This window comes from Phialemonium atrogriseum (assembly GCF_030411735.1).
Source record: "Phialemonium atrogriseum strain 8032-3 unplaced genomic scaffold QBC33scaffold_3, whole genome shotgun sequence".
In the NCBI taxonomy this organism is placed as follows: Eukaryota; Fungi; Ascomycota; class Sordariomycetes; order Cephalothecales; family Cephalothecaceae; genus Phialemonium; species Phialemonium atrogriseum.
Window position 1 is genome coordinate 900073 of NW_026848140.1, and position 21360 is coordinate 921432.

General features: G+C 54.2%; 10 protein-coding genes across 10 annotated transcripts; 3 read left to right on the top strand and 7 right to left on the bottom strand.

The window, feature by feature from the left end:
• Positions 1-265: 265 nt before the first annotated feature.
• QBC33DRAFT_575914 (cytochrome b5-like heme/steroid binding domain-containing protein) lies at positions 266-688 on the bottom strand (the record flags this gene model as incomplete). Its single annotated transcript, XM_060430868.1, has 2 exons — positions 266-423; positions 592-688. The coding sequence occupies 2 exons, from the start codon at positions 686-688 to the stop codon at positions 266-268; spliced, it is 255 nt and encodes an 84-aa protein (XP_060287251.1).
• Positions 689-3465: 2777 nt separating this feature from the next.
• QBC33DRAFT_228367 (uncharacterized protein) lies at positions 3466-4781 on the bottom strand. Its single transcript, XM_060422822.1, has one exon. It carries the CDS (start codon positions 4381-4383, stop codon positions 3640-3642), a length of 744 nt encoding a protein of 247 aa, XP_060287252.1. The 5' UTR covers positions 4384-4781; the 3' UTR covers positions 3466-3639.
• Positions 4782-7106: 2325 nt separating this feature from the next.
• Positions 7107-8520, bottom strand: QBC33DRAFT_445038 (PI-PLC X domain-containing protein 1; the record flags this gene model as incomplete). Its single annotated transcript, XM_060424305.1, has 2 exons — positions 7107-7280; positions 7360-8520. The coding sequence occupies 2 exons, from the start codon at positions 8518-8520 to the stop codon at positions 7107-7109; spliced, it is 1335 nt and encodes a 444-aa protein (XP_060287253.1).
• A 403-nt stretch (positions 8521-8923) lies between these two features.
• Positions 8924-10656, top strand: QBC33DRAFT_526639 (SUR7/PalI family-domain-containing protein). Its single transcript, XM_060426905.1, has 3 exons — positions 8924-9561; positions 9624-9811; positions 9932-10656. Exons 1-3 carry the CDS (start codon positions 9361-9363, stop codon positions 10437-10439), a joined length of 897 nt encoding a protein of 298 aa, XP_060287254.1. The 5' UTR covers positions 8924-9360; the 3' UTR covers positions 10440-10656.
• QBC33DRAFT_526641 (uncharacterized protein) lies at positions 10308-11476 on the bottom strand. The gene is made up of 2 exons (XM_060426906.1): positions 11120-11476; positions 10308-11063 (listed from the first exon to the last, which is right to left on the bottom strand). Exons 1-2 carry the CDS (start codon positions 11445-11447, stop codon positions 10660-10662), a joined length of 732 nt encoding a protein of 243 aa, XP_060287255.1. The 5' UTR covers positions 11448-11476; the 3' UTR covers positions 10308-10659.
• A 908-nt stretch (positions 11477-12384) lies between these two features.
• On the bottom strand, positions 12385-15044 carry QBC33DRAFT_526646 (phenylalanine--tRNA ligase subunit beta). Its single transcript, XM_060426907.1, has 5 exons — positions 14601-15044; positions 13522-14539; positions 13009-13389; positions 12630-12952; positions 12385-12573 (listed from the first exon to the last, which is right to left on the bottom strand). Exons 1-5 carry the CDS (start codon positions 14651-14653, stop codon positions 12528-12530), a joined length of 1821 nt encoding a protein of 606 aa, XP_060287256.1. The 5' UTR covers positions 14654-15044; the 3' UTR covers positions 12385-12527.
• Positions 15045-15853: 809 nt separating this feature from the next.
• Positions 15854-16690, bottom strand: QBC33DRAFT_555540 (uncharacterized protein; the record flags this gene model as incomplete). The annotated part of the gene is made up of 1 exon (XM_060429654.1): positions 15854-16690. The coding sequence occupies one exon, from the start codon at positions 16688-16690 to the stop codon at positions 15854-15856; it is 837 nt and encodes a 278-aa protein (XP_060287257.1).
• Positions 16691-16998: 308 nt separating this feature from the next.
• Positions 16999-17415, top strand: QBC33DRAFT_526651 (uncharacterized protein). The gene has a single exon (XM_060426908.1). It carries the CDS (start codon positions 17037-17039, stop codon positions 17268-17270), a length of 234 nt encoding a protein of 77 aa, XP_060287258.1. The 5' UTR covers positions 16999-17036; the 3' UTR covers positions 17271-17415.
• A 991-nt stretch (positions 17416-18406) lies between these two features.
• Positions 18407-19054, top strand: QBC33DRAFT_555541 (uncharacterized protein; the record flags this gene model as incomplete). The annotated part of the gene is made up of 1 exon (XM_060429655.1): positions 18407-19054. One exon carries the CDS (start codon positions 18407-18409, stop codon positions 19052-19054), a length of 648 nt encoding a protein of 215 aa, XP_060287259.1.
• A 482-nt stretch (positions 19055-19536) lies between these two features.
• On the bottom strand, positions 19537-20220 carry QBC33DRAFT_511839 (uncharacterized protein; the record flags this gene model as incomplete). Its single annotated transcript, XM_060425872.1, has 2 exons — positions 19537-19977; positions 20038-20220. The coding sequence occupies 2 exons, from the start codon at positions 20218-20220 to the stop codon at positions 19537-19539; spliced, it is 624 nt and encodes a 207-aa protein (XP_060287260.1).
• Positions 20221-21360: the final 1140 nt, after the last annotated feature.

Consider the following 21360-nt stretch of genomic DNA (forward strand, 5'->3'; position numbering starts at 1 on the left):
CAAATAAATGTATCCATGCTCCTCGCGCTCGCAGGAAATCGACAGAAAGAGTCAACTCCTCCGAACTGCCCGCGATCAGCTCGTTCTCCAGTCAGCCAGTTCACAATCCGCTCATGCAACTCTCACTCTGCAGACGTTCCAACTATGCGCCCTCGCTTCCTAGTAGTACAAACAGCCTCGCTAGCGCGCAGGCACCCTCTCGAAACAGCCTCGCAAGCAGAGCCTTGTTGGGAGGGATTTCTCCATTCCTTCTAATAGCCCCTCCTCACAGTTTGGCGCTCTCGGCGACGGTCCCGACCTTCAGCTTCCCGCCGTACTTCTCCAGGACCTTGTCGTTGTGGTACTTCCAGAACTGCTTGGAGGCGTCTTTACCGGCCACGCGCTTGAGGATCTTGGCGCCGCCAGGGTGGTCCTCGAGGAAATCTGCCCCGCCGTCAGTTTTCATTTGTTACACTTCGACCTCACTTCGACCTCACTTCGACCTGGGCTAGAAGCGAGGCAGCGAATCTAGCGGGAGAGATGCGAAGAGAAGCCGAAACGGTAAAAAAAGAAAAACAAAAGGAGTCAAAGGCTCAAGACATATAGACGTACTGGCAACGTCGTAGACTCCGCCATCAATAATGATGTACATGCCCTCCTTCTCGTCCTTGTGCTTGGCGACCTCGGCGACGGTGAATGTCTGGGACATGGTTGCGGCAGGCGGGGGGTTGTCGATTTGAAATGTGTGTGTAAATGGGGTGGTCAGCTTGCGATCAGCGTGCAGTCAGTCTAAAAGTGACGAGAGGGCGACAAGAGAGTAACAGAGGAGGAGGAGGGTGGATGAGAGAAATGGCCATGCTTGCTAATCCTCGAAATATCCTTGGTTTAAAGCTGCGTTCACCGAGTTGGACCTCGGCTCATTGACCTGCGAGGCTAAACAGGGGTCGTGGGGTTCTCCCCGAGTCATCAGCGACGTCATTAGCGCATTTGCACCTGAGTGGCTTTTCCATCAAGTGGGGGTCAGATTAAGCTCAAGATCTCTAACCCAGTGGTTTCCCAGCCCTATCAGCATTAAAAGTCAACAGGTAGGTAGGTACCTAGTGATCTCATAGGGCCAGAATCCATTGTTAGTCATCCATGTCGATATATCAGGTACACCTACCTACCTCTACCTACCTCTACCTAATAATCTCCATATCTACCTACGCTCGAGAGAATTCAACCGACCGCCCTCGCAACACATGCGTTGTCAGCCCTCACGCTGACCACGCATCACATACAACAACATGGCTAGGTATTGCCAGGTGGTATGGACAATTATCATAAATATTGACCTATGATTCCCCTCCTCTACTTCGCGCTCTGCCAGTGGGTATCTCTGATTTCCAGCTGTCGGAATTACTCATCCTGACTTTTGACAGTGACCGCCCCTCCGACCCTCCGCCGGCCGCCAACCAACGTTTTCACAGGGCCTGATCCGTAAACTCCCCCCTGCCGAGATTCCAACCACCAAGTCTGGCTCAATATGGATCGGTGTCGAGAGCCCGTCGCTCCTGCCTTCCACGTCCGGGACTACTGTTCTGGGACTGCTGCCCTGGACCAGTTGTTTTTTTTTCCTATTTTTTCTAATAGGTAGCTTTATTCATGCTCCCCCAGCAGATCAAAACGTCCTATATATTATACATGAACTTCTCCGAGCTCGACATAATGCCTACCAACAGTGGGCTTTGAATGATCTCAGTCTCGTGTCAGTATAACGGGCATGGATCTATAGGCACCACCAGACCACGCAGGGCTGCTGCGGTCATCTTCTTGCGTCCTCGACACGCTCCCTCGTCCTGGGCACGACGATAAAATGTCTCGTCCAAGGCATGACAGTAAACTGCCTCGTCTGGGGTTGACGGTAACTCCCAGCTGTGGCAGTTGGCTCGTTCTAGTTGCACAGCTATGTATAACATTGGATCTCTACTAGTAAGTTGTCATTCAAGTTGCCCTACATGCTTCGATACCTTGCTAACCTGCCGTCGACTAGTTCCCAACGAAAGTTCTCTCACAACCCTTTTTTCCGGAGTCTCGTCAATAATATCCAAGCTGCTTCCATGCTATCCTTTTGCAGAACGCCCAGCCCAATCCGGCCTGCGGTTTACAGCCAGTCTGTGGACCAACGGTTGCGATGAGAACGACAATTACCTCATGCACCTTCCTTTTTCCTTCTTCTCAACTTTCCCACAGCACCTTCCGCTAGGTCCGAGGTACCTAAAATCAAGGTTTAACTTCCCACGTCATGAGCCATGACTGCCTACCTAGCCAAGAGCTCGACATATCAAACCTTCCACGGTTGAGTTCGAAGGGCGGTCGTGGGGCTGTGTCTACTTAAAAACGAACTCCTACCTCCCGTCCGTCCGCGCCAGACTCTGGTCAGATCACCGACGAACGGTTACGAATAGCCAACATCACACCACGAACGATCACGATCATCCAACATCCTACCAGCACCAGCTAAGTCAGATACCCTCTTGCATAATGGTTGGCTTTGCGTCTGACATGATCTTTCTCCAGCAGAAAGACTACGGAATGGACCCCCCGTCACGCGACTCCGAACGTCGTCAGTCCTCAGACGACCACGACGGTGACAACCACAGCTCCATGGACGGCGGCGGAAGCTTACCTCCCAAATGACTGAAGACTTTCACTGGCAGCGGCTCTACCACTGACAGCGACCCTGTCCCCATCAGCGCGGTCCTCATAGACGGCCAAAATCGCGGCCTCCCTGACCACACGCTTTCTATTGACAAGCTCCAGGTCTACAAAGCTCTACTTGCCGAACTAAAGCGACGCAGTGTGTTGGGATCAGCTTTTCGAGGAAAAGCTAGAGAGAGGAACTGGCAGATGAGCAGCAGGACATTCTAGCATGCATTGGGTCTCTCTTCGTGCTAAGCGACGCATGGCTTGAAGATTGGGTCGCACGTCTTGGATCCACACCCGACATAACCATGGCATTCGTCGCAAATTTTTCAAACGTTCGGCATGTGTTGGATGGTTGTATGTTTGGTTCTTCTACCTCGTGGAATATCATTTCAGCTAACTTGTATGTTAGGGCTCGAAAAGCTGGTCAAAGGCACAGAGAAGAGCGCAACGGGACGAACAAACGAGACTCGAGCCGCTGAGGCAATTGTGGTACGCCTTCTCCCGTGTCTAATGTTTGTTGACAATCTAACCGACAATTACAGCTCACGTGGTACGGGCCAAGTGCATCTTAACGAGGAGTTTCTCTGTCGAAGCTTGCCATCATACCTGACGACTGCATCCTGAGACACGAAGAACGAGCGAGACGTTTCTGGGCGGGACTTGCACTGTTCTGGTCGCAGCAAGACGCTCTCCAATTGCAACAACTGCTGAGCGGACCAGATCATGTCAAGCTCAACCTCCTGGTTCTCAGCCGCGATGCCCATCACCTTTGGGGCCAGTCACAATTTGCACTGCGACCTGTTGGAGAAACCAGCCTCGACAAGTTACAGTTGCAGTTCCTGTGGTTGAACTCCGATCAGTCCAATACCGTGATCTTGGATTACCAACAAGGCAAACAGGGCTGTCTGACTACCGCAACCCTGGCCATGGACAACGTGTGATGCTGGCAAGTATCCACTTCCAGATCGTCGGCTACTCGAACTCCATGCGACCAACTTCATCGACAAGAACAAGATCAGGCTTGAATATTGAGCGAAATGTGTGATTGCTGCACGCGACTGGCGTAGCGCACACCAGGCCTTTGAACTGGCAGAGAAAATCGGCGTACAGTGCCTTCACGTCCGTTCTGAACTTGGTCATGTCTTCTGGCGCTAATGGCTTCGTACTTCCCCGTGTCGCTTCGATGGCCTTCGTGATGTCCGGATAGCCGTCCTTGTTCTTCAAATAGAACTCGGAAGCGGCCTGGGCAAGGGGGAGGTTGCGGCACTTGGACTTCTGAGCGCGCGTGTCGGATCTAGCCTGGTGCATCTGGAGCTCGAGCTTCGCCAGCTGCACCGCAGCGGTGAAATGGTCCACCTCGTCAATAGACACGACGGCTTTTTTCGCATCTTCTTCTTTGAACGAGTCGGGCGGAGGTTTGGCTTTACTCTTCTTAGCCATGGTCTCTACCAGGCTGTCCGTCGAGTAAAGACGGATGACATCAATTGGGTGTCCAAGGCCTAGGTCGTGCTGCATCTCCACAACGTTAGAGATAAAAGTATCCAATCCATCGTTGTTATTCACAACGTAGAGGATCTTCCGGCCTCCTGGCTCTGCATCCTTGACCGTGACGTCTGGGCCAAGCTCTCCATAGAACGTGGCAAGGGTGATGCACTCGAGCAGGGTTGACTTTCCGTAGCCAGCAACGCCGTTTATATGGCTCACACCGGCAGACATGGATTGAAGTTGTCCGAACGCTTCCTTCTTAGCCTTGTCCAGGCGGTCAAAACTTGCCCCGAACGAATCCGGGTGCTTCAGCCGGTGTTTGCTGGAGAATGCCAAGGGCTTTGAACCGCTGGAAAAGATCAAGAGTGCTGACGGCCGACCGATCAAAACGAAGAAGGTATTTATACTTCTCTATGGAGCCTGGGCCTGGGTGGATGTCGGCACCTTTCGGGTGGATGAGGGCGTTGAGCGCAGATATCTCGACCCTGGGGGTTTTGTCAGAGATTCTCTGGCGAATCCTAACCTTGAAAAGCTTCTCGTCGGCGAAGACCCTCTTCAGATAAGCAGCGGAGCTCTCATTATATATACTTGAATGGATGCTGGTATTGCGGTTCTTCAGACTCGAGTGTCTGCTGACAGTAACGGCAATAACGACTAACAGAAATGGCAATAGCAACTGGCATTTACAGCAACAGTGACTGCCAGCAATGGAAATAACGACTAATAGGAGTGGCAATTACAACTAGCATTTATAGCAATAGTGACTGACAGCAACGGCAAGAGTGACTGACAGCAACGGCAAGAGTGACTGACAGCACGGCAAGAATGATTGACAGCAACAGCAAGAGTGACTAACAGCAACGGCAAGGATGATTGACAGCAACGGCAAGAATGACCGACAGCAACGGCAAGAGTGACTGGCAGCAACAGCAAAGAGTGACTGACATCTGTAGCAACAGTCACTGACAGCGACAGCAATGGCAACATCAAGAGTAGGTAATTATTCTGCAATATAAGTTGTAGTTCCCTCAGTTTGCAAGTTGGAACCTGCTACCACGAGGGTGCTGCTTGGAGATCTTTCTGCTAGAACGAACATTCCTAGGTGGATGAGGCGGAAGCCTGAGAGGAGCTGTCCTCACCCTCACTCCACCTCATCAATCGTCTCCTCCAGCGCGGGACATGGTCATACTGGATGATCCCCTGCTCCAAGGCGCAATCAATGAGGTACTCGGAGAGATGAGGGGTATGGGTGATCACGGAATGGTCAGGATCGTCTTCTAGCCCGTCGTCTGCTCCACTGTCTAAGGCGCGTATCCCCTCCGAATCCTCATCTCGGAAGATCAGTCGCAAGACCTCTGCATTTGCCATAGCGCGTGTGGCACGATTCAAATGCCACTGCGAGAGCTGTCGTTCTACATCCCAGTCACCTGATTCGACGCACCTGTCAACGCCGTTGGCAATTATCGCCAGAATGAGCCGACCATTGTGATCCAGCAGGATGCAGAGAACGCGGTCAAATCGAATAACCCATATTACCCAGCGTTGGGTACGTCCATCCTGGAGCGCGCTGTTCTGGCCATCGCCACAGATGGGTATTTGTACATCAACCATCGGCAACTAGGACGTCTGCGTCACCTTCCCTCTCAGCTCTTCTACCGTCACAGCATGAGAAGTGGGAACATCGGCAGGGCGCATTTCCCGCAGAGTTTGAAGAACTTCAGAGCATGGCTCAAGAATATCTATCCTGATATCGGACCAGACTCTAGTCGGTTGCTCGTGGAATTTTGGGGCTCCCAGACCGAAAAGCTTGGCACATCCAGCTATAACAGCATCCATGTGGAGTGGGTGATGAACCAAGTTGTGACTGCGCTCAAGAACCCAGACTTGACCAAAGCCCACAAGTCTGATCCTACCGGAATCCTCATCGTCCCATTCTACCGGGCGCACTTGCGGACATACCAACTGGCGCTCGAGGACCTTGTGGAGAAAGGTAGAATTACACGAGAAGAGGCCAAACGAGTCAATATGTCCACGCTGGACTCGACGATTGATCGGACGAGGCGACGGTGCTCCGAAGAACAGTCGGCTTTCTCTGACCTGGGGGCTGCTTTAGGGCGAGGAGCTAGCACCTCATCGATTGCGCCTTGGAGCAGGGCATCATCTAGTGACCATGTCCCGCGTTGGAGAAGACGATTGATCAGGTGGAGTGAGGAGGAGGACAGCTCCACTGCTGCCTGTGAGACGAACTGCAGCGAGGTTGTGGCAAGGTAACGTTGTTGCCCCCTGATACAGCTCTTTTCGCCCGCTAGATGAGGGCCTTGTCCAGAATGACGATGTCTCACGCTGGAGTCGACAATTGATCGGGGAAGACGATGGTACTGGAGGGGGGGTCGGCTCCTTCTGGCACCCAGGTGCAGGTAGTGTGTGTAAAAGCCCATAGCAGCTTCCAAATATTTCCTTGTAGAAGCCGGGAGATGGCCCAGGACAGTCGATACCTAGGCTTAGAGCGAGGAATCGGGTCATAGACGTGGGAAGTTCGCTTGACGGAGGTCAGATCAGAGGAACGGGAAACAACTGGGAGGGGGATGACTCAGAGGGGCAGGATATTCACTTAGTGCGTTGAGTGTGGGCAGGATATTCACTTAGTGCGTTGAGTGTGGGCGTGAGGCCTGCTCTCTGAGAGCTGCTTTCCATACCATTGTCTACCTAGTCTTGCGTTCCAAAATTGGAACTTTCTTCTCAAGCCCTTCTTCAAATTCAGCCCTCCAACTCTAAGAGTTATTAGTTGAGTCGCCAAATTGTCGAGGCGATGGACTATAGTTCCAACACTGATCCCGCCGAGGCAAGCTGCACCGGACAGGAGCGCGGCGCTGGTAGGGATCTCGCCGTTTGAGGCGGTCGAGGTGGTGATATGTTATGCCGCGCCATCAAGATTCCGTCCGAAAAGGGACTTATCAAATCAGGAGCCACATAACCACCCAACTTGAGCTAACGAAGAGGAGAGACCCCAGGTATTGCAGGCGGCCGGCCCCGTTCGAATTCATGCCGCAGCAGGGCCTGTTATATGTGACATTATTCATTAATGCGGCAACCTCAAAGACCGAGCCGGGATAGCCTCCGTAGTTGTACTGTTTCCATGTCAGCTGGAAGTCCATTTCAAGGTAGGAATGTAAAAGGGCCCCTTGGGGTTGGGGTTAGGGTTCTTACGTAGTCGACGTTCAAGAAGGATGGGGCGCGGCCCCAGTCGGAACGACAGTTGTTCGCGGCAAGTCCCAGGCTCCCCAGGCCCGAGACGTTGTTGGTCTGGTTCAGGGAGCTGACGTCGGGCACGAGGATCGAGGCGCCGAGCAGGGAAACCTCGACGTTGAGGTTGTGGTTCATGAGGTACAGCCGGTCTCGGGCCTTTTCCGGGGCGAGGTCCGGCGGCCGCTGCACTGTACAGGGGAACTCACGGTCCGTCGGGTCAAAGGGCGTCTCCCACATCTGGCTGAACTGGTCGAGCAGCCAGGGGTACGCCGTCTGATTCGCCATGTAGTCGAGGAACATGACCACTCGCTGGCCCCGGAGGATCATGGAGGCGAGGGTGGGCCAGTCCTTGAGAGACATGGGCTGAACCGGCGGCGTGTAAATGTGCTGCAGGATGCCGGTGGATTCGATGTACGGCACGTAATGGTCGGGGGTTGAGTAGTTGCCGTTGCCCAGAAGGATGGTCACGACGTCGTACGGGTGGGCAGCTACCCAGTCCTTCACCTTGCCCAGCCAATCGGTGATGGGGCCGGCGTCGAGGAGATCGCAGCTGGTGTGACAGAAGTGAGGAACGGTGTCATTGGCGGGCCACTGGATCTGGCCCTGCAGGAAGCGGACCCCGTCGTTGAGTTGGGTGGTGACATCGAATTGCTGGTTCGAGGCAGCACTCCCGGGACGTGTAAAGGGGCTGTTGTGGCAAGCCACCATGGTGATATTGCCGTACTTGCGGTCGCAGAACTCGGGGTAGTTGTTGCATGGCGTCGTGTTGATCGGCTCGGGGGCCGACGAGGCAGCCGAAGTAGAAGTCGAGAAGTTTCCTGTGAGAGTTGTCGTCGACCGGACCGAGCCGGTCAGGAAGGTGACGGTTGTCTTGGAGGTCGACGAGGTTGTGGCAGTGCTATTGGAGTCGACAGAGTCTAGAAGAGACGACAAGTCGGTTGTCGAAAATGTGACAGTAGTGGAAAAGGTCTGGTATGGTCCCGTGGGGGTTGATTCCGTGACCGCCAGCGTGTTCGTCCCCGTCAGAAACGTGATCCCATCCGTGCTGCCTGTCGGCAGTTGGGCGCGAGCGACGGATTTCAGGGCCACACAGGCGAATGCGAGCCTTTTCAAGAGCGCCATCCTTCCGGCGGGCTCGAAATCAGAGTCGACGGTCGTCGATGGTGCCAGGTAAATGCATCGATGTTCCGCAAAGCCCGGACTTGTGTGAAATGTTGAAGCTTCACGCAGCAGATACCGAAGCTTGAGCTTACACAGATCCTACCCTGGTCGCTCCACTTCTATACCTAATTACTAGCACCTTAAATCGGAAAGGGGTGGAAATAAGGTAGGAAAGCATAATAGTGAAAAATTGAAAACCCGACACCAAGACCCGACTAATAAGAGTGATAGGCAGCCTAACAGGTTCCTGGGTGGAAACGAATCTTGCTCACCTGCTCTCCAGACGGGCACAACTTTTACGTATGACATCAAGCCTGGTGCATGCCAAGTAAGCTCGGTACTTACTATGGAAGTCCTGTGGTAGAGCTCGTATGCGTTGTAGCGTGTATGCTGGACAAGCCATCCACGGTGCTGTGTGGCATACGCTAGGGTGCAATGGGTGCCACTTAACCACACCCGCTAGCAGGGTTCCAACTTCCAAGCATGATCAATCCCGACGCGTTGGGGCAGTGCCGATAGTCCATTAGTTTGGCGTACGCATACATATGCACTACGTAGCCTGGTAATTAGGTAAGACCTAGACTCTTGACAGCGAAAAGAAAAGGCTATCAACATTCATCGATCCGGCGATAGAGATCGATATCTACCTATTCATCTGCCTATTTGGGGCCTCTCCGGTGGGGTACTGGATGCCCTCCTTATTATTTGCTTTATCACAACAAGATCCCCATTCACCACCAAATCAGTGGTGAGTTCGAGTTCGCCGTGATCCGAGAGCGACAGCATCTCGCGCCCGGAGCCATGGCACTTCCTTCGATTCTCCGGGTTCGCAAGCGGGCGCCTGAGGCCGGCTCGCCCTCGTCGGACCATGCCTCTCGTCGAAAGGAGGCCGGTGCTCCAGACATCAGCCAGGCCGATATCAAACGCAGCACCAAGTCACGTCGTGTCTTTATTATTATCGCTTCCCTCTCCTATCTACTTGCGTTTGTCTTCCTCATTTTGGTAAGTGACGAGATTGCCCTCTGGCTGCCCTCAGCGTTCCACCTCGTTGACCAGCTCGGCAGGTCGTCATCGGAAATACTAGCAACAAGCCAGTATTGAGAGATATTTACTTTTTCAAATTGGACCTGGCAGATATTCTTCCCTTATCTGTGCCCAATGCCACCTTGATCAATAGTATTGCGCGGACTCTGGGTCTGCATGACTTCTATCAGGTTGGGCTGTGGAATTTCTGTGAAGGCTATCAGAATGAGTAAGTCTGCTCACTGCCCTCTGGGGAATGATCGCATATCATTTACCTGTCTTCGGCATTGTGAAAAGCCACTGATGGCATGCCTCTCCTTTTCGAATTGTCGAGCTGACCTTCACCCAGGGGAGTCACATCCTGTTCCGAACCCGAGAGTCTGTACTGGTTCAACCCAGTGAGCATCATCATGGACGAGTTGCTGGCCGGCGCCACCATCGCTCTTCCGACCGAGGTGGTCACGCTGCTCGACATCCTGCGTCTGGTGTCCCGGCTCATGTTCGGCTTCTTCATCACCGGGACGGTCCTCACCTTCGTCCTTATATTCGCCACCCCCATCGTCGTCTACTCCCGCTGGTGGAGCCTGCCGTTCGCTATCATCTCCTTCATCTCCGTGCTCCTGATCGTGGCCGCCTCCATCATTGCCACCGTCATCAGCCTAGTGTTCAAGTACGCGGCCGAGTCGCAGTCCGACCTGAACATCCACGCCTATATCGGCGTCAGAATGATGGTTTTCATGTGGCTTGCCTCTGGGTTTGCCCTCCTGGCCTTTGCCATTCACTCGGGCTTGGGATGCTGCTGCACCTCGAGGCGAGACATCAAGATCGGGCTGAGGCGGGTCAAACGGGCTGGTTAAACAGCATGTAAGCTAGAGATTAGTATCGGGTGACCGAGGAAACCCTGCAATGGAAACGAGGCAGTTGACTTTGAGGGTATAGACCATAAAAGTTCTATGGAGACACAACCTAACTCCATCATGATAGCGGTCTTTTTGTAATCCCGGTTAATTTTGATTCCATTCTCACACTTGCCCCTTGATCAAACCAAGGAATGGACTTGTGGGCCTGCTGCCATTTTTAGTCGTCCTTGATTCCGTACGCCTTCTTGGTCGTTCCTCCCCAGATCATGGCCTGGTCCTCGTGGCTCAGGGATGCCATATAACAGGTCCGCTCGACGATCTTCTTCCACTTCTCCCAGGCGCCATCGCCGACGCCGACGGTGCAGACGGGCCAGTCGCTGCCAAACATGATCCTGCTCGGGCCGAAGGCGGCCAGCACGACGGCCAGCCAGGGGTACATGGCCTCGAAGATATCCTCGGCGGAGCGATTCTTGAGGCTCTCAGGCAGCTCGGCAAGGCCTCCGCTGAGCTTCATGTAGGTCTTGCTGCACTTGCTGAGGGTGAACATGGCGGTCCGCCAGGCGATGAAGGACGCGTCGGAGGTGAAGTTGATAATGGTCAGGTCGGGCTTGCAGAGGTGGTCTGCGGGGGTTAGCAAGAGCACTGCACTGCCTGGGTCTCTTCCTCCTCCGACTTACTTATGATGAACACCACCTTCTCCTCCTCCGGAACCCCCTCGTGCGCCCGATCAATCATCTCGACACACTCCTCCAACTGTGCCCTCCCCCTCCGGTGCTGGTCCACGCCCACATCAAACGCGAAGCCCCTCCTCCCCAGCACCTTCAACCCCTCCACGAACCCGTCCCCAAGCCCCACACCCAAAGGCTTATCCTGCAAAAGATACCTAAACCCCCTAACCCGCCCCCACGCCTCCGGCCCGGCCGTCTCCTCCACCCTCGCCAGATACCCCTCCAACTCGTCCGCCCCGAGCGGCAGCGGCGCCCACGGCACGACGGCGAGGCACATTGGCGCGTCGGCGGCGGCGTGGCCCTCGCCGGGCCGCGGCCTGCCCGTGACCAGGCGCGCCGCCCACGCCACCTCGGCCAGGGGCCCCGCCCAGTCGCGGCCGCCCCCGTTGCGACGGTCCGTCTCGACGAACACGAAGCCCGCCAGCCGGCCGACGGTGCCGTCGCCGTTGCCCGGGCTCGAGCCGCCCGCCGTCGTCGTCGAGGTTGCGGCGGACGCGGAGGCGGCGCGGAACTCGTCCACCGAGTGTCGCCCCCCCAGTGGGCTGTCGGGCGTGTACCAGGCGAGGCTGTCGAGCTCAGCCTCTGGGTAGAGGTGGATGTGGGAGTCGATTATGGGGATTGGTGTGGAGGATGCCATTTTTTGTTTTGTTTTGGGAGATGGCCGTTTGAGAGGCTGGTTTGAGGGGGTACTGGAAGCAAGGTGTGAAGGTGTGAGGCAGAAAGGTGTCTGAGGAAGAAGTGCTGGTGGTGTGGGAGATCCGGATTAATCAGTTGAGCTTGTCGAAGGTAGGTAGCTCTCCGTTTCAGAACCTAGCTTCGAGCACGAGGGGAATTGAAGGTGACAGAGGAGGGAAAGCTAGTCTCGCCCTCCCCTGGGCAAAGTCCCTGACCCCAAGTCTCTGCCAACCATTGGGCATGGCGGGGTCCTTTCAACCCCGCGTCAACATGTTGGTTGAAGCCACTCAGACCCCACATTATCGCCATGTTCTTACACCGACTTTCAAGGTCCCTTGAAGACCTTATCTTGTCCAATTAACCCGACGGATATATCTTATTAGGTAATAACATCCTCGGCAGCCATACGAAGTAGACAATGAAGATGATCGATCCAGGACCATTTCAATGGGCCAAAGAGCGACAGAGACCACGTTGCTCCTCAGCTACCGACTACAGTGTCCCGTTACATGTTCAGAAGAGCGTATACAGCGATGATCTTCACTATCAATGGTTTGTTAAAAAAGCTAGCTGATTTTGTATCTAGGGTCTGTAGATCCAAAGATTTCGTCACCCCTTTTTTTTCATTGTTTTCGGCTGTCTACCATATACTGGCGGCAATTCTATCTGGTGTCTGACAGGATTATAACAGAACCTCAAGGTTGATCTCCAGGGTGCTCACGGGGTATCTGCGCTCGGATTAGTGTCGTTCATCGCTAGAGTTAACAAGACGGTCGCGACTTACTTCAAATCGAACTTGTCCAGCACTGTCGGATGCAGCACTCCGAGCTCGCCAATCCGCTGCGTCTTCCCGTCAAGTCGCAGGTAGATGGCCGCTGCGCGCCCGCCGAAGAAGGTGGGCTCGTCGATTTCCTCGATGAAGTACCCGCTCGCCCTCGTCGGGTTCTCCTTAATGTCGTAATCGACGCTCTTACCCTCGAGACCCTCCTCGTGTGTGATGAAGGCAGTGCGGAGCATCGACAGGACCCTGTCAAGGAGCCCGTGCACAACCTCGAAGCCGCTGGTTTTGCCGTAGTAAGCGGCAGCCCAGTGTCTCACATTCTTGGCCTTTACGTCATTGTTAGCCCGCAATTCAGTGACTGTTAGACACGCCTGGCACTTACGCGTCGCTCGAGAGAGTCATCCTTGAGGACGATATCCGAAGCCTCCGTTATCATCAAGGGGAGGCGCGCGGACAAGTTCCCGCGCAGGGTTTTAAGTAGCCCAGGCAAGAGGGATGTCCGCACGACTTGATACTCGGCCGTCTTGGGGTTTTCCAACTTGACGGCTGTCTTACCATCATCGGTGCGGTTCAGCCACGCAAAGTTTTCGTCGTGAGAGCAGAGAGTGAGAGGCATAACCTCGATCCAGCCTGCCATTGCGCACTCATGACGCACAATATCGGTGAGCTTGTTTATCATCAGGGGTTGTCCGATAGTTGCAGATTTGTTTGGCGATGAGCGAGGGAGACTGTTGAACCCATATGCAACACCAGCATCTTCCATCTGTGCGATACGCAGTTAGCACGATGTTTTCTAGGCGACTCGAGGCCCGTCCGACACCAGAGAGAAGGCACGCGGCGGGGATGGGGGGTAGAATCTTAATGCTCTACCGAGCCAAGAAATTGAGAAACTCACCACATCACAGGGGTGCAAAACGTCTGCTCGAGTTGGCGGGATAGTGACTTGAATGATATTCTTGTCCTTGGATGGCTGAGCCGTGAATGCCATCCTCTTCAACAATTTGCAGAAGGTTTCCGGGGATTCTGAGAGGCCCAAACACTGGTTGAGATAGTCCACTTCAACGTCCATAGTCCTCTGTGCCAGGCTTGGTGTGATCCGGGTCAACCCGTTGTGCTCAGAGATGATCTTGACTGGTTCGACAGTGAACTTCTCAGCACAGTGCCTAGAGAACATTGCGACCATGATGTTGCAAACTATATCCAGCTTCGTCTGATCCGTGGCCGTAATCTCGATGAACACGTTGGTGGTGTCCGTGGTGATCTTGGAGTGCTCTCCGTTGATGATGGGGGGCAGGGAGCAGACCACCTTGTTGGCATCGTAGATGACTGGATATACGGGCGCATCGCGGATTATGTGGAGATACCGGTTCAAATGCCTGTCTGATTCGTAGAACGACATCAATTCCTCGCCATTCATCTTTTGGGTCTGGTTCAAGGGGATGAAGTTGATATCCTTCGGCGGTAGGGCCTCATACGTGAAGGGCCCTTGGATAGTATCGAGGTCGTGGGTACCAATGGATACTAGCGTTCTTTGCCTTGCCAGGTTCTGGTGTAGCTTGTCCTGGAGAGCCATAAAGGAGTCATAGGATGCTTGGGTGAACTTGATGTTCCGGAGGATGGCGCCAGCAACGTACGGGCGAACCCTGGCCGTCTCCTTGCTCACAGTGATGCTCTGCATCTTGTCCTCCGGCACCTTAAGCAGCCGATAGTTCGGCGGCTCTTCCGTCCCGCGGAATATATTCAGATGTTGGCTTATACCCTCGAAGCACAACATGTCGTATCTGTTCGCACCGATCTCGATCTTGAGCTGAGGGGGCTCATCTTTCGGCCGTGAGGGATCGTCGAACTCAGTGTCCTCGTCGAGCTCGATGCCGAAATCGAAACAGAGGGCTTGGAAGCTCTCGGGCGTGAAGCTGGGAGCCAGTTAGCAGAGACCCTGACGGTCAATTGGGATGGATGGTGGGGTAGATTTACCGCTCGCCGAGCTCCTCGAAGAGATCGTACTTGTTTACTGCGATGGTAGGCATCTTGCGCTTGTAACTCGGTTTACGCGAGCCTTAAAGACGGGTCGAGTAGAATTGAGTTGTTCGCGAGTCGTGCGAACGGAGTCGTCGAGGCTGGTCCAGGCGGGCAGCTTGAGTTGAGTTGAGTCAACCTGAATTTGATGCGACGGATTAGGTAATTCGTGAATACCCAACATTCGACCCCTGTCAATCCTCCACAGGCTTATTAGTGCCTGAGGCGAGGCGGTTAAAGAACTCAACTGAACCACATATGCTACTTTTAGCAGAGACGTGCAGTAATGTGATATTTGTACGTGATTCCCACCTGGCAAATACGAAGGTGTTAATTCGAAGGCAAGGACAGCCAGATCTCCAGTTGATCATCGGCTGGTTAATACGCGCAGGGCGGGAAAAGTCGAGCCTTGCAAATTCGGACTTCTTCAATGAATTCTCGTTCGTTTGGGCTCTATAAGAGCTTGGCAGTCACATATCATATCAATGATCCAAGGCATCATCACATTTCAATCGCGGAAAATTGAAGGCATCAGGTCCAATGAATAGATTCAACAGTCGTCTACCCGATTGTACCCACGGCGGCAGTACGTTGAACTTTCTGCCTCAACCCCTCTTCCCCTTCACAAATATGGCTAGCTCAGACTTTCCTTGCTTGCGTACATTAGTCCGGTCCAAGACCACTACTTGACATGATGTTGGCAGCTTCAACTATCCCCAGAAGCCGACCAATATCCCTCCGCAGAAGTACTTTCAGAGCAAGGACCCGTCTCCCCACCAGGCGGAGACGGGTACTCTGGGTTGACAAAATAATTATTATCTCAAGGCGCAGACGACAGCCGCGAGACCCGGTCGCAAGAGGTGCGGAATGGGAATCGCGGCGTCGTGGCATCGACCCGTCGTGGGTGACGGTGACTCCCTGAATGGCCCAGAACCGGCCAAGCCATCAGTTTGTACACCAGTTGCGCACGCTGGGTGCGGGGGTTGAATTAACAACAAGCGACACGAGACTGGTGCCGAGAGACCAAGAAGGTCTCTCCCAGCTCGGTCGAAATGAGTGAACGGCCTTTCATTCCAAACGAATCGGCCTGGACGTCGTGAAAATGTTCTCGAGGTTTCTCTGGATGGCGGTGATCCCGAAGCCCCTGCTAGGTCTCCACGCGATTTTTTTGGGTCTCGTCTTCCTCGCCCGAGGCAGTGGGTGATGGCCATCTAGTGGCGGACGATGATGCCGTTGCGGCGGGAGTTGCCGGGGACGTGGCCTTCCTCGTCCTCGGAGCTGGAGCACGAGTCCGAGTAGCCGCAGCGGGAGCCGCCGCAGTCGAGGAGGACGCGGTCGCCTTTGCGGGTGATGCCGTAGCGCTCGCAGGTGCACGAGCTGCAGTCCGAGGCGGGAGTGCTGTAGCCGGAGAGCTGGCTGCTGGGACTGGAGCTGTCGGAGCGGTAGGACAGGCTGGAGCCAGTGCTGGAGACGGGAGAGCCGAAGTCGGTGATGATGTCCTCATCGTCCTCGTAGATGCCAGTGGCAGCGAAGTGGTTGCTGAGCTCGTCCTCGTCGAAGTTGACAACCTTGTGAGTCGCGTTGGGTAAGATCGGCCTGGGGGACTTGATCTGGGAGACAGACAGGGGACGACCCTTAGGGATCTCGACGGAGAGACGAGAGCCGGACTTGCTGGACTTGCTGGACTTGGAAGAGCTGGAAGAGTGGCGCGAGGAGCTCTTGGAAGAAGAGGAAGATGACTTGGAGGAAGACTTGGGCACATCGAGGATGTTCAGCTCCCGGCCAGTGGTGGGCTCAAGGGTGGACTTCTCGCTGGGGTTGTGCGAGACATGGTAGCCGTCGATGATGTAGTAGTACCAGTAGCGCTGGCCGGCCTCAAGGGTCGTGGGCTGGAAGCGGAACGTGCCCTTCCACGAGCCGGACTTCGAGGAAGTCTTGTCCTTGGAAAGGGGGAGCTGACCGACGTAGTTGTCCCAGGAACCGAGAAGATGAACAGACTTGACGCCAGAAGAGACGCGGAGAGAGAATGACATCTGAATAGCCGACATGATGACTTGTTGTCAATGAATGGATGCAGAAATTTAACTACTTGAGATATCCTTGGGTGTTTGAAGAGCGGTTTGCGAGCAAGTAAAACCAGAATTTGTTTTGAGGGATGGACGGTGGTGAATTAGGGGGGCAGTAGAGACCAGCAACTACTGTGATTTTGGAGTTTTTGGTTTTCTGGGTATTAAAAAAGTTGAATTAGAAGAGCACAGCTCTTTGAAGAAGAATAGCAAAAAAAGGGGGGGCAGAGGAAAACAGAGACCGGTCTTAGAAGTTTGAGTGCTTGCTGAAGAAGAGAAAAGAAGAAGGGGAGGATATGGAGGGAGAGGGCGACAACTCTTATACGAGATGGCAGCAACATGGTGGTGGTGGTGGTGGTGGTGGTCACACATGAGAGACCCAGTCCACCTCGGCGAGCGGAGGACCGCCGGTGGGGACTGCAAGCCGGCACATGCTGCTATCACTGAACAATCCAATCCCGAGAGGGACTTGCAGGCGTTGCAGGAGGTAATCAATATCACAGATCGAAAAGGCTGCAGGTTCCCACCAGTCTTCCCAGGTGCCTCCTGGTCATCAACATGACCAAGCTGCAATCCAAGTCCTCTCCAAAGGCACACTACTGTGCGATGGGCGGTTAAATTAAGTGGGGGACTCGACTAGATGCCATCAATAACTGCACTAAGCCTTTCTCGGGATAGCTGGGCGTCTACAACCCTGTGTCGATTGGCCAATGGAGGCTTGCAGGACGCCAATCGCATGCAAGTCGTCTCTTCCTCCAAGCTTCCGGGTTGTCACGCACTGCGTCTTGCATGGACCAGTTCCTGGCCGTCGCCCAATCAGAATTCTACCCGCAACGAATCACAGATTGTCGCTGCATGGTGTGGTGGGCTTCAGTGACACTCACCTCTGGTCGCCAATTGGCTCAAGTGATACTGTGGTATGTACATAGTAGTACCTCTCTCTCAAGGCTTCTTCTCCCAGCGCGAAGAAGGAAGGCAGGAGAGCTGGAGAGCTGGGCTACAACGCCGTCATATTCGATATCGGTCATCACATCTCCTCACTCGTAGAGGGTAGCTCTGCGGGGACATGGCAAGGGGTATCAACGCCATATTCAGGCACTATTTCGATGCTGGCGACCGTATCTATATGCTGATGTCTGCTGAGATGCGACTCTCGGCTGCCGACCTCTACGCGATGGTAGGCTAGATGCCCTATTCATGTCGCCTACTCATCCCTTGGACCATAGCCGCCAGCTCCTGCATCAAAGCTCGCGTCTGACTGCCCGTGCGCCGGCAATACAACATTCATATTGTGTAATCGCAATCAGTAGCGTTTTGCCTGAATCGCTGTAGATCTTTGGGCGCTTAGGCGGACCGATCCGATTGTCCAGAACTCCAACAGATCGGTTGCCGCCAACAAGCCACATGGACAGAACCACATGGGCAAAACCGTACGGGCAGAAAAGTAGAGGTGTCCCGGAGATGACGTCCCGTCAATCCCTCAGATGAGGACGTATTGGTTGCTAAAGTCCGCGAATCTGTAGAACCAAGCAGTGGCTGTAGTTGACCGACTCACCGCCAAATCTAGCGGATTTTCTGCCCAATTGTCATCATGGCAACGGGGCAAAACACACCGAGCCTTACACCGACTTCCAGCTGCACCCCACCAACGGGGTTTGGCCTCCTCAGCCCTCAAGGGTCCAGCACCAGGTAGCAGCCATGGATTTCTTAGACAATGATCCCCTGGTCAAGTCCGTGACCGAGTACGTAAAGTCGTACATGAGCAACTACGACGCGTCACACAGCTTCGACCACATCGAGCGCGTCGTCGGCCTCGCGCGCCGCATCGCGTCAGAGAGTCCCGTCGAGCCGGCCCTCGACCCCCGCATCGTCGTCCTCTCGGCGCTGCTCCACGACGTCGGCGACAGGAAGTACCTGCGGCCCGGCGAGGACCCGACGACGGCCGTGTCCAGCATCCTCTGCGACCTCGGGGCCCCGCCGGAGCTGGCCGCCGCCGTGCAGGCCGTCTGCCTCGGCGTCAGCTACACGGGCGAGGTACGCGACCCGGAGCGCACCAGGGCCCTGATCGCGGAACACCCCGAGCTAGCCGTCGTCCAGGACGCAGACCGCATCGACGCCGTCGGCGCCGTCGGCATCGGCCGCCTGTTCACCTACGGCGGCGCCAAGACCGGCCGCAGCATGGCGGGGTCGATGGATCACCTTGATGAGAAGCTCGTGCGTCTGGAGGGGATGATTAAGACGGAGCCTGGGAGACGGTTGATCAAGGAACGAACAGAGAGGCTTCGGCTCTTTCGAGAGTGGTGGGTTGATGAAGCCGGTGCATCTGCCGACCTGGCCAAGAAGTGATGGGGAATCCATTCTGAAGAGGAAAGGATAATAACCTAAAAAATCAACATGTTAAACCTCCATGAGATCTCCCAACTCAAACGTGAAAGACACCTATTTCCTGTTTGGCATGTCATACCCATGGCACCAGTCTCTCCATCCCCCGAAGGCATAAATAACCCCAATGTGTGGCGAGTCACCTCCATCAGGGGCAACCAGGAGAAAACGAGAGGTTGGAGTTTACATATTAATAAGTTTCATTCTCTGTCTGGGACTCATCGCCTATTTTCTTACCCCATTAACCAGTTTCCCTTTTGTAGTGCTCTATACCATTATTCTACGTACACCCTTTACTGTCTAGAAATGAGAAAATCCGCCTCCTCCATTTTAAAAGTATGTGCATGCATTTATGCCGTGCCCAGCTCAAGTGACTCCAAACAGGCCACAAAATATTAATCGGCACAGCTTGATTCGGGCGTGAGAGTCACCGTCTCGCCCTGAACTCAGAGAAGGTAGACAGCTGCCAGACCGACGAGAGCGAGGGCTCCAGCAGCCGTGTTGGCTTTGGCTCTGGCTCCAGATCCGCGAGTCGGGAGTATGCTGGCCTCGGCGGTCCTCGTCGGGGGGATCGGCTGGCCTGTCGCGCCGCCGATTTTAGTCACGGGGCCGATGGAGGTCTCGCTAACGGTTGTCCTATTTGGCGATGGGGTCGGGAGACCGGTAACACCGGTCCCACCGCCACCAATGACCTTGGTTGGAAGAGCGGTGAAGTTCGCAGTCCGTGACGGGGTACAGATTGCGGGCGGCAGGGTGAAAGTGCCATTGGCATTGTCAGAGCTGCCGAAGACCACACAGTTCTTCTCACACGCAGCATCGCCCCTCTCGCTGTCTGTCTGCCAGCATAGAGCTGGCGTGTCGCCAACAGGAGGCTCGCCGGCGAGATTCTGACGAACAGCGTTAGTCCTATCTGTCATGGGGATACTGGGTGTGAACAAACAACATACATCACTGCATCGGCCGGCCTGGCCCCTGCCCTCGGAGTCGCATCGGATGATGATATCGGTCTTGAGGGAGTCTCCCGCGCAGAAGGCGGCGTTGGGCCTGAGACAGGGCTGTGTCGCGTTATCTTGGGCACTGACAACGGCCACAGTGGCGCTGAGGAAGCTGAGGACAACGGCGTTCTTCATCTTGATTTGTCGCGTTGAGCCAAGAGGATAACGAACGAGAAGGCCGAGGAACAGGAACAGGTATAAGCTAAGACACAATATGTCTTGACCTTAATTCAAGCGAGGGGTGATCTTGAGATCAGATCGGATACTTATAAACACAATGTGAGATGTAACGGCTAGGCCAGGCACTGAAAAATGGAAAGAACAAGGACGCTGCACGCAGGGTCCGGAAATGGTTCATTTATACACGGTGGAAGAGACATTATAATTACCTACCAAGTCACACCTCCACACATGTCTGGATCCTGTTGGGAATAGAGCTGGAGGGATTAGCAGGGTGAAAACCATGAAGGTTGAGGTTGGGTTTGGAGCCCTGACACGCCACTCACTACATAGCAGGTAGCTGTAACTCAAAAAGATTGGAGAAGACCCCTGAGGCTGGTGCTTTAACAACCAATCACGACACAGTACCTATATACTGATTCATCGAAATTATCACTCACCCTGCTCCAAACTCCCCTCCTTAGCTTCTAAGATTGCGGCTCTGAATATCGCTGTTTGCGGAAATATGACGCGGTTGAGGCGGATAATACAGAGGCCGGAAATGGAAATGGAGAATCTATAAAAAGCATAACTAAGCGTAGCGTGTAAGCTTCTTTAGCGATGGAGTTTGACGTCCCTTTTCCTTCCTTGGCCCTGGATTTGTGAGACAGTCCCACGTGCAATGTGCCGACAAAGACCGTTCTGAAGGCTTAAACAGAGAACCCGGGCTTCTAGAACCAGGTCGCCTAATATCGGTGCCGGTGTGGTCAAGAAGAAGCAGGAGATCAGAAGATCAGAAGACGAAGGCGAAGAAGGAAAATGTGAAATTAAAAAGAGGGAAGAAAGCGAGTGTGATAGCGAGGAAGGGGTCCAGAGGATGAAGTTTCGCTTTCCGAAAACACAAGGTCTGCACACCACCCGAAATCTCACGCCGGGAGACGAGAGGTGACAAGACCCCCTTGGAAAGTTGATCTTGATATGGGTGACTCGTTGACTTGTCGACATGTTGTCCTGATCCTCGGGCAGTCTCGGTCGTATTTGCCGTAGGAGCTACTCCGTCCTCCATTGTGCTGGAGTCTTGAAGACAATCGTACGTTAGGCAGAGATCAGCAAGCG

What these genes read in the sequence shown, in the direction of transcription:
- QBC33DRAFT_526639 (XM_060426905.1), top strand. Translation starts at nt 9,361, where the DNA reads ATGGCACTTCCTTCGATTCTCCGGGTTCGCAAGCGGGCGCCTGAGGCC. An exon ending in CGTTTGTCTTCCTCATTTTG is followed by an intron (nt 9,562 to 9,623) that starts GTAAGTGACGAG and finishes CCAGCTCGGCAG; the next exon opens with GTCGTCATCGGAAATACTAG. An exon ending in TGTGAAGGCTATCAGAATGA is followed by an intron (nt 9,812 to 9,931) that starts GTAAGTCTGCTC and finishes ACCTTCACCCAG; the next exon opens with GGGAGTCACATCCTGTTCCG.
- QBC33DRAFT_526641 (XM_060426906.1), bottom strand. Translation starts at nt 11,447, where the DNA reads ATGTGCCTCGCCGTCGTGCCGTGGGCGCCGCTGCCGCTCGGGGCGGAC. An exon ending in GAAGGTGGTGTTCATCATAA is followed by an intron (nt 11,064 to 11,119) that starts GTAAGTCGGAGG and finishes TAACCCCCGCAG; the next exon opens with ACCACCTCTGCAAGCCCGAC.
- QBC33DRAFT_526646 (XM_060426907.1), bottom strand. Translation starts at nt 14,653, where the DNA reads ATGCCTACCATCGCAGTAAACAAGTACGATCTCTTCGAGGAGCTCGGC. An exon ending in ATGACTCTCTCGAGCGACGC is followed by an intron (nt 12,953 to 13,008) that starts GTAAGTGCCAGG and finishes AATGACGTAAAG; the next exon opens with GCCAAGAATGTGAGACACTG. An exon ending in CTGGACAAGTTCGATTTGAA is followed by an intron (nt 12,574 to 12,629) that starts GTAAGTCGCGAC and finishes ATCCGAGCGCAG; the next exon opens with ATACCCCGTGAGCACCCTGG.
- QBC33DRAFT_228367 (XM_060422822.1), bottom strand. Translation starts at nt 4,383, where the DNA reads ATGTCTGCCGGTGTGAGCCATATAAACGGCGTTGCTGGCTACGGAAAG.
- QBC33DRAFT_526651 (XM_060426908.1), top strand. Translation starts at nt 17,037, where the DNA reads ATGGCAGCAACATGGTGGTGGTGGTGGTGGTGGTGGTCACACATGAGA.